The 10,725-nt window shown below is 43.3% G+C and overlaps 1 protein-coding gene across 1 annotated transcript in view; it reads right to left on the reverse strand.

Moving 5' to 3' along the window:
• Window positions 1-3,450: 3,450 nt before the first annotated feature.
• LSG1 (large 60S subunit nuclear export GTPase 1) overlaps window positions 3,451-10,725 on the reverse strand; it is a 50,050-nt gene continuing 42,775 nt past the window's right edge. Inside the window, exons 12-14 of the mRNA XM_006902090.1 lie at window positions 8,364-8,442; window positions 6,152-6,325; window positions 3,451-3,630 (exon numbers count right to left, since the gene is read on the reverse strand). Coding sequence (XP_006902152.1) covers window positions 3,451-3,630; window positions 6,152-6,325; window positions 8,364-8,442 — 433 coding nt within the window. The remainder of the gene's footprint in view (window positions 3,631-6,151; window positions 6,326-8,363; window positions 8,443-10,725) is intronic.

Consider the following 10,725-nt stretch of genomic DNA (forward strand, 5'->3'; position numbering starts at 1 on the left):
CCCTCTATGAGGTGGATTGATTCAGTGACTGGGGTAATTGGGATGGGTGTGTCAGAGGCAGTGCGGTTGGAGCAGGATAGAGCAGGGTTTAGGGCTGTTGTACATAGGGTCGCTATGAGCCGCAAACGAATCGATGGCACATAACAACAACAATTTATGACAAGGCTCATCATCAGTCACTTGCCCCTAAAAAAACCCTGTGACAGCTACTTTTTATATTTTAGCTACTTTTAAGATCCTCGAAACCTCAAGGAAGTCATTCGAACAAAAGAAAAGCATGAATGAAGCCAATAGGCTGAGATTAAGGAGGGAAAAGAGCAAATGATGTACTGACTGTTGGGTCTGCTTAGCCACATTCCCCGAGTGCTGGCGGGACTTGTGGTTTCTGTGGGGATTGAGAAGAGGCCCAGGGAGAGAGCTAGCCAGCAACGGGGTCCTTCCCCAAAGCTCAGACGTGGGGTGGGGTAGCTGGTACATCCTCTAGAGCCTGTGTAAACTAGAGACAGCTGGAAAACGGAGACTCTTTCCAGATCCAGACTGCTCCACAGACACCCTGGGAGAACCTGGGTGTTCAGTCACTCAGCACAGAAGCAGGGGTATGCCCTACTCCTCACCGAGAGCAACAGAAGAGAGGATGTGGATTTACAGCCGTTTCAGCTTGAATGTTAGCATCCCTACATCCCCCTAGCACTGAAATAATAACTCAATCACTTGCGAGTTCAGTCCCGCTGGCATCAGAGAGTATCTCCTCCCATCTGAAATGCCTGGGCGGGAAGTGAGACACAAATGAGAAGCAACAGCGTAAACCCCATCTGCTTTCCCACAGCTTCCAGTGAGGACAGCAAGCCCAGAATTATTTAGGCAAACTTCTCCAAGATACAAACTCCAATTTTAGTTCTTAGGAAACAAAAGTGATAAAATGATATTTTATATTCTTCCTTTATATTTCCTATAGGGATTTGTGGAGGAAGGAATGAAAGTTAAAGAATTTATTCAATGTCTTCCAGTACTGAGACCATTTCTACCTATTCTGGGAAACGCACACGCTCACCTACTGGCATCGACACTTGGCTGTTTATATAATAAAAATGAGGTAATTGAATTCGGTTCCTCTCTCACACTGGCCACATGTAAGTGCTTTTTGTCAGATGCTGTTGACTCATAGCGACCATCTGAACAACTCTGAACCCTGTCCTATCCTGTGTTGTCCTTACCATTTCTGACACACTTGAGCCCATTGCTGCTGTTAGCACGTTAATTCCTCTCGTTGAGGGCCTTCCTCTTTCACTGACCTTAGAATCATATACGGCCACTGTATTGAACTTTCCCATTAGAGCAGAAAGTTCTACTGGGGAACACTGTACTAGAACATTGGTGGCAGTTATATTCACAATCCCAAATCCTGTTCTTCCACGACAGATTTGTTTGCATTTTTAGTACTGCATTGGACAAATCTGCTACAAAAGACCTCTTTAAATGTGTTAAAATGCGAAGATGTCACTTGGAGGATTCAGGCGTGCCTCAACCAAGATACAATCTTTTCAATTGTCTCATCTGCATGCATACAAGGCAACTGAATACTCAGGAAATGAATATAGGCTGAAGAACTGAGACCTCGGAGCCACAGTGCTGGCAATATTCAATGTACTATGGAGTTCAGAAAAAGCAAACAAACCTGTCTTGGAAAGACAGTAAAAATAAAATGCTCTTTAGAACTAAGAATCTTACAAGCTTTGTACATGTTATCAGGAAGGACCAGTGTGGAGAAAGACATGATGTTTGGTAATGTGTATTGGTGCTGTGTATCAAAGTTGGAAATGATACACAGCAGACCCTCCACATTTTCAGAAGTGATACAGGAGCCTGTCCATCTTTCTCCCAGAGAAGCTGGTGGATTCAAACTGCATACCTTTGAGTTGGCAGCACTATTGCTTAGCACTAAAGTATTGTGCTAAGAGGGGGCTCTGGTGGCCTCATGGTTAAGAAGCCGTGCTGCAATACCAAAGGCACGTGTTCAAACTCACCACCTGCTTAAACCAGCTCTCTCTGAAGACCAGCTGGAAGGTCAGCTGTGAGTCAGTTCCGACTCCACAGCAAACAAGAAGCTAACACATCAGGAGATGTACTGCATGGGGCAAATCTCTGGTAGTGACCTCTCCAAACTGCTGAGGAACAATGTTGTCAGTTTGAAGATGAAGATGTGGCTGATTCAGGCCATAGTCTTTCTAATCATTTGCTGTGCATGTGAAAGTTGGACAATGAATAAAGATGACAGGAAAACTGGTACCTTTGAGCTGTGGTGTTGGAAGAGTACAGAATATCCCAAGGACTGCCAAAAGAAGAAAGATGTCTTGAAGAAGTGCAGTCATGCTGCTCTTTGGAGACGCAGACGACAATAGCATCATCCCACAGACTCTGGGCATGTTGATAGGAGAGGCCATTCCTTAGAAAGGGACATTATGCTTGGAAAGGTGGAGGTGAGGTGAAAAAGAGGAAGACCCTTAAAAAGCTGGATTGAGTGACTGCAGCAATGGGCACGAGCACGTGAGAAGTGATGAGGGTTCAGGTCTGTTGCTCATAGGTTTGCTACAATTTGTACTGGACTCGAAGGCACCTAACAAGCCAGCAGTGCTCTCCAAGGCACAGGGTTGTTGAAAAGCATGGGACCCTCAATGACATGGACTGATGCAGGGACTGCAACAACAGGCTCAAACACAGGAGGCATTTCAAGGATGGCCAAAGACCAATCAGTGCTTCACTGTGTTGGGCAGACTTGATGGTACCTAAAACTATGCCTAAAAGCACAAGTAGGGGGCGTCTCTACATGCAGATTAACTACAGAAAGACCTAGGCTTCCATCTGTAGTAGCGGCTCAGTGACAGGGATTTTCAACAAAAGTTTATGTTCCTCAGGCATAGTATTTTGAAAATTTACTTTACTCCCTTACCCCAAGATCTGACTTGCTCTCTGCTATGTATGTGTGTGTCAGGCTGAGAAACATTAGTCTAAATACTAAAGAGAATTCATCTAAAAGGCTAGCTATGCTGCAGTAAATCAGAACATTAAAGAATGCATTATGTCCGCATGCCAGTGTACTTACTTAAATCAATATAGCATATTATCAACAATTTATTAGTAAAAATTTTTTTTCTTTACAAACCAGTATGCATTTTTGTATGTTTATACAAAACCCCATCATTTCCCCACTCTTCCACTCATCTCAAGTTCAGCATCTTATAGCAGCAGGTGTCTAGGGCTCCAAGACGGCATTTGTCAGAGTGAGTATTTCCAGGGGCCTGTCAGTCTTGATGTCAAGACCACTGGGTTCAGTTGTGCTCCCCAAGAGCAGAGTCCACACAACAATGCAATGTCCTGAACAAGTCCTACAGGTGACCAGCTGTGCTGTCCTTCTTCCATCTGCATAATACAGGTTTCTCCCGAAGCCCAAGGTTACATATCCAGATGCTTGTAGAGTCTCCGACTTTTCTCTTTTTTGTTTCTGTTACCATGTTTTTTCCAGGGCTTCCCAGCCACAGTCTCAGAGCTCAGAGCAGTGGAAGTCACCAGGCCACTCCCAGGCTTGTAGCCCATCACGGCCTGGACTCCTTTGGTCAAAGCTCTCACATTCTCCTAGAAAGAAGAAAAACACTGTGTTAGACTCCAGTAGGTGGTTTCCTTTACCCTATACACATGGTATTGTTTATGGACAAATAATTCAGATTTACAAAAGTAGCTTTCCAGTTTAGTCTTTTACTGGTCGTCTTTTTCTCCTGATTCTGAGAAAGGATCAAATGATGTTCATCCTACTGTTCTGTTTATTCAAATCTCTTCACCCACCTCACACCTCTTCTCCCCTGACTGTTAAGTTTCATAGCTTTCAATGCTATCTATATTCAACTATACCTAGATTTATAATTCCAGGTGGCTTCTGAAAATATCTATCGTCATATACAAACTCAACAAACCAAATTAAATAGTTTCCCTTAAAAACCAAAACAAAATGACAAACTCTCGATTCTACACACTGGTAACAACTGCCCAAGAGAACATACTCCCATCCGTTTTGCCAGGTATCATGCCCAAATCAGAGCCAGCTTCCCACAGCCTAGAGAATCAAGTCTACGCTGCCCAGAAAGTCAACCAGGACACACACAAACACAGGCCCTTTACTGATAAATCCCACACTCCTTTATATGCCTTTACATGCTGCTACTTCTACTTGGAAATTGGCTCTTGTCACTCCTTCCAACTGGGGTATTTCATTCCTCCTTCAAGGCCAGTTTAAATTTAACTTCCTTTTTGTAGCTTTCACTCACTTTGCCCCAACTCAAGATTAACTGTTATTTGGGTCCACAAGAGATATTAAGTGTATCTGTCTTCAACTTTCTGACACAGTGGTTGAAGTTTTCTTCTAAATATTGGCACCAACTTGAAAATAACTGAAAACCACAGACATCTAAGCTGGAACCTGGCTCTTCCATCTAAGCAGTTTTCTTCAGCCTTAGTGTCCTCCAGCTGCCCATCTCTGCTTGGCCTGGCTCACAGGCTTGCTGTGTGAAGCACAGACTGTACCCTATGACTATTCTCCAGGCATAGCTGGCTTCTTTGTTAGTTACTTAAAATGACATTTAAAGCATGTATTATGCACAACAGTATGATTTAAATTTTGCACACAATTTTAAAAGATGCTATAAACAAATTGTGGTTGTGAAGTCAACAACCAAAGCTGGCAGTATTTTGAAGTGCAGAGAACACTCATAAACTTTTACAATTCAACCACAATAGTTATTTAGTCAGAGACTCATGCCAATAAGCACATGAAAAATATCTCAGCAACATTAGCCACTTTTGTAACATGCAATCGAGCTGACTGTAACTCACAGTAACCCTATCAACAATGGTCTGAAATCAAAACCACAATGATGTGAAAAACAATGTATACAAACATTTAAGTAAATCAGTATAAAAGAAAAATTTTATTTAAAAAGAAAACAAAGCCAACAAGCCCCACAATGAGACACTTGACATCCATTAAAATGGCTGTAACAAGACTGTTGACAAAGATGTGTAGAGATGGGAGCCGTCAGACTTTACCAGTAGGACTATGAAATGATGCAGCTCTTTCGGAGAACAAAGAGGAGACAACCCAAATGACCACAAACTGATGAGTGAGCTCACACGCTGTGCTGTACCTGTAGGAAGCCATCCTGAGCAGGTCTTAGCTCTGCCATGTACAACTCTATTTTATAGTCTGGGGACCTCATTCTCTATTCACTTCTGACATGCAGCGGGCGGAGCTCAGCCTGAGGCTACCCCGCCCATCTCTGGGAATAGTTTACCTCACTAAATCAGTACCTGTAATTCAATACCTTGGGGCATGCCCCTCCCTCTCTATTGTAAACTGATAGCCTAGGGATGGGTTCCCTTGCAGCCTGGACTACACAGTTGCCTATTTATTGCAGAGTTTCTCGACTAAATTCGGGGCTTGATCAGATGCGTTTGTCTTGCCCCCATTTTCTCGTGTCTCTTGCCCCTCCCTCAATCAGAACTTCCCCCTCCTTAGGACACGTGAACTCGCGGGCAGGGCGGGTCATGTACCCACAGAATAAAATGTACAGCCACATAAAGGAGTGAAGTGAAACACAGGTGAACCTTGAACACATTCTGCTGAGTGAAAGAAGGCAGCCACAGAAGGCCTCATACTCCAGGACTCCATTTAAATGAATGCACAGAATAAGCAAATCTAGAGAGACTATGGGTTAGTGGGTGCCTGGGCCAGAAGGACTGAGAGGAACTGCTCAGTGGTTACGAAGTTTCTTTTAAGGGGGATGAAAATTTTCTAAAATTAGAGAATGATGGGTGCACAACACTATGATTATACATTCATTACCAAATGTCTACTTTTAAAGGGTGAATTATTTCTCAGTAAAGGTGATGTTGAAAATGTGCTGGATCAGAAGTCAACTCAATTCATTGCCGTCAAATCAGAGCCACCTCCAGCAGGTTTTCAGTTTATCAACCAAACGGAGAGAGGAGGTCACCCTTGTCCCTCACAGCGCCTGATCGACTGGATGGTACTGCTAGCAGCACCGGCTCTGGGCAGCTGAGCAGCTTGCCATGGATTATGTTGTAAAGAATTTTTAAGACTTACTTGATGAAAGAAAGTTTTGTCAACTATATTTTCAATCTGCTCTGCTTTTTTCTTTCTGCTTGGCCGCACCCTCAATAGATCACCGCTCATTTTGTTCTCAAGGAGTCTCTGGTGTTGATGCTGAAAAAGCACAGGATCGGTCCCAGGAGGCGGATGACAGTACAACAGCTTCCCCTGCAAAGACGTGAACGGAACAGTGCTAAGTGCCCTGTATACCACCCCAGGGAGACGGAAAAGGCCTCAGAGACGTCTCCAACCAGCACACCATGGAGCAGCTTCCCAAAAGGGCCATTTCATTCTCCAGGATTAAAACGTCTCCTCCAATGCCAAGTCTTCAGAGTGTGCCTAACCCCCCTCTCCTGTGTTCCTCCCGAGCTCTGCTAGCCCCATTCGCTGGGGCCAGAGGCCTGGGGAACAGGACGTGCAGTGATTACTCTGTCTCTTCAGCCCACTACAGTAAGGGATTCTTTCCTATCTTTCTGGCACAACTGTGAGCCCCGGTGGGGCAACAGGTCAGTATTGGGCTGCTAACTGAAATATCAGTAGTTCAAACCCACCAGGGAGAAAGACAAGACAGCTTCCTCCTGGAGAGTCCAGCCTTGGGAACGCAATGGAGGACTGCCATGGGGCCAACCAATAAGTGGTTTTAGCTGACTGTTTAGCTTCAGAGGAGCTGGTGCCCTGGCGGCACAGGGGCTAAGTGAACCCACCAGTTGTTTCACACAACAAAGACGTAGCAGTATGCGTCTAGTCTGGGCAATTTACACTTTGCTCTATTGGGTTTAGAACAGACTCAGCAGTAGGGTGTTTGGGTTAGCATGTGCCAAGCACTGAGCTTAGTGTTTTTTCAACCACATTAGGCTCACAGCCACCCTATGACCAGCTCTGAACCTTGCTCCATCCTGCACCGTCCTCACAGTCTGTCGTCCTCAAGTCCACTGTGGCAGTCACTGTGTCAATGCATCTTCCTCTCTTCCTTGAGCCTCTACCTTTTTCTGCATGCCTCTCTCCAAGGACTGGCTCCTCCTGAAATATGCTCAAAGAATGTGAGATGAAGGAAGACGGTTCACTATCCACGTGTTTCTTCCTCTAAGGCACACTCTGGCTGGAATTCCTTCAAGACAAACTTGTTTGTCCTGACGGTGGTCCATGGGATTGTTCAGTACTCTCCCACACCACCATGATTCAAAGACCCTGGTTATACATCAGTCTTCCTTAGTCACTGTCTAACTTCCAGATGCATCGAAGCAACTGAAAACACCACGGTTTGGATAGGGAGCACTTTAGTCTTTAAACTGCCATGGTTGTTCTCTGCTACTGTGGAGAGGCTCCTGACTGCAGATTTCCCCCAATTCTGTAGGTCTTCTGATTTCTTGACTGCTCTTACTTAGGTGTTGGCTATAGATCCAAATAAAATGGAATTTATTTTCCCCCCTTTTCTTCCTATTCTTGCTGTGTTCCGTCGATGTGGATCTGACTGGCACAGGAGGAGATTGTTCCTCCTCCTCTAGTGGAACATCTGGTGGATTCGAACTGCGCGCCTTAGGGATTGCACAGCTTCTTGCCACTAGGCCACCAGAGCTCACTTTAAAATGGAATTCTTAACAGCTTCAATCATTTTTTCATCTACGTGATTTTGCCTATTGGTCCACTGGTGAGAAATTTTTTTTCCTGCTGTTGAGATGCTGTCTATATGAAGTTTCTCATCTTTGATCTTCAATTAGTGATTCAAGTCTTCTGTCTTGTTTGCAGCAAGTGAAGAACTGACGCACTCAGTGAAGACCATGATAACAATGTTAATAAATTACAGAAATAGGCAAAAGGCTTTTTGTCTATAGTAGTACAACTCCCTATGGACTATGTCAGTAACGAAAAACTTTTAAGACTTAATTGATGAAAAAAGTTTTATAAACTATGTTTTCAGCCAGCTCAGCTTACTCTGAGGCAGAATAATCAGAGATAAAAGTTTATCCTTTTCATCAATAATACAGTTTTAGTTAGCTCTTCATCCTTCCTTTCCTGATATGCTGTATGTCAGTTTTCATTGTTTATATGGTACTACTTCCTAGGGTCAACAATGCCACCTCATTAATGAAACAATCTTAATAGGAAAATAATCTTTATAATCAAACAAGTTGTCGATATCTACAAACACACAATATGAAAAAAAGATCTATTTATTCAAGAGCAATGAAGAGCAGGGCCAACTTACACTGACATAATCCTTCAGGATGTACCGTGCGGATCGTGGCTGGTCAGGCTGCCCATGGGCTGTCATAAAGCCTCGCATATCTTAAAAGGAAAGGAAAACCCAAGTTAGAAGAGAGTACCATTAATAAAAACAGCAGAGGTGATGAAAACTTGGTCTTTTCTGTTACACTAGGCATCGTCACTATCTCTGTAAGAATACGTCTACTTATTGTAGAAAATATTTGATGGAACCATCACCCAGCACTATAGGCTGTAACAGACACATCCAATGTCTTCAGTTACTTCTGTCCCTTGACTTACAATTTCTTCACAGAGCCTGTCAGCAGAAGGATGCTGTACCATCAATAATATGAAAGAGCTCAAAGCATCAGTATAAGTTGATGTATTTAATGACACTTAAATTCCAACCCCCACCCAAGTTTCCCAATTATAAAACACAGCTTCTCTGTTAATATTAACTCAGAAGCAAACAGCATGTGCACTAGCTAAGACTATGGGCTTTAACAGATAGCTTGGGTTCAAAACACAGCCCTCTCACAGACCAGCCGTGTGCTGGCTCTTTTCAGGCATATCAAGAAATTCAGACAGCCTGGACACAGAAAGGTTAGGAAAAGTTTTATGTTTTTAGACAGATATCAAATCCAGCCAAAGGAGACTCAGGGTGACCTCGTGGGTGGCAGTGTTAGCACTGCGCTCCACAGGGTTTTTCATGGCTAGTATATTAGAAGTGGATGGGCAGGCCTTTCAATTGAGTAAGCAAAGAATACAAATAATCAGGTGAGCAATCTGGCAATGTTTTTAATAATAAAAAGTATGTCTAACCTATTGTATGATAAATTTATTCCTAAGGATCTATTATGCAACAATTATCCTTTAAAGATGAACTTTCTTACTGTGATTTGACAGTGTACTGAGCATACTGGTTTTCCATTCAACAGCTGATATGCACTGTGATTCTTAGAGGCCTACACCTTCCTGGTGTTAGTGATCACCTTACAGGCCAATCTACTGTTTGGTTCAAAGCTGACTCACAGATAAGAGTCTCAGGGATCTCATCAGTCTCTTAGACTACTAAGCCTGGTTACTTTTCCCTTGAACTTAATTGTCAATCTCTGTTCTGCCTGGACCTGTAGATGGTGATCTTAGAATGTATTACTTTTGTTTTCACAAAGTAACTGGTCTTTTCCATACATATTTTAACAGGCAGTATTAGATAAAAAATATTGAAGATGCAATTATTTTTAGTTCTATCTGAACTTCAAATCAAATGCAAACTTTTATTTTAAAAATGGGAATGGAAAGAAAAGCAAAGGTGGAAGCCCAGCTTTCCTGCCTGATCTATTCAGGGATCACAGTGGGAAGACATCTGAGCAAACATGGAGTCTCAGATAGGCTCTCTTGCTGGCCAGGGATCTCGCCTCTAGCACAGCAGCTCATGCTCCGATTTCAGATTACTTAAATACTATTTAAATGTCTTAAAAAGGGGTGGCTGGGAAAAGCAGGGTGGGTGGAGGGGTCCTTCCAGTTCTAACAACCTGTGACTACACAAGTCACACCAAAATTAACTCCTATGAGAAACTGGGGTAAAGCAAAGAGGTACGATAGTTATGGGTCCATTTTAACATCAAGCAAGGAGTTACAAAGGACAGAAGGCTGGAGGAGAGAGGAGACTGCATCTTTACTCTAACCAAGCTCTATCTGTCCAAACTTCTGAAAGTTTACCTTATGTTTCTGAAAAACCTATCCATTTTCTTCGTAACGTCCCTTTCTTCATTTAAGAGCAGACTCTAGAAAAAGCTCACTGGTAGCCTCAGTGTGTGCATGGTGGGTACCGTCAGAGGGGCAGATGTCCCTGGGGCTTTTCTCTAGAAGCATGATAGCTGCTGATGGGCCCTGAGCTCCCTGCGGTGCTCCTAAACACTGCCCCTAGTTCGGCCTCTAAGGCGGAGACACGTGGTGTCTTGGGGATCTGGCTTCTACCTTGAAGGTCAGGGGAGAACAGACCCAGAGTACTATTACTGCTCTGTAAAACATTAAAGTAAAATACTACTCAGACAGCATTCTATTCTCCTTCCTTTATGGCTGGATTTTGACACTATCACATTAACTACTTGAAGACCAGTCCATCAACAAGGTTCACAGAAACACCACACACATCAGCCATGGAAGATGGCACGAGAAATGCTAATTTTGTATCTTTGCAAAGTGTTATTTTAAATTAAGTGACAGTTACACATTGGTCATGTTTTAAAATAAACCATAACTCACTTCCATAGGCTGTCAAAAGCTCTTCTGATGTTGGAGTTCGATGAGGATCTTCATCCTCTCTGGGCTTTATGATTGCAATCCCGTATGTCGCTTCT

The sequence above is a fragment of the Elephantulus edwardii genome, unplaced genomic scaffold, assembly GCF_000299155.1.
Source record: "Elephantulus edwardii isolate Elephantulus edwardi_28Jun2011 unplaced genomic scaffold, EleEdw1.0 scaffold00367, whole genome shotgun sequence".
NCBI classification, from domain to species: Eukaryota; Metazoa; Chordata; class Mammalia; order Macroscelidea; family Macroscelididae; genus Elephantulus; species Elephantulus edwardii.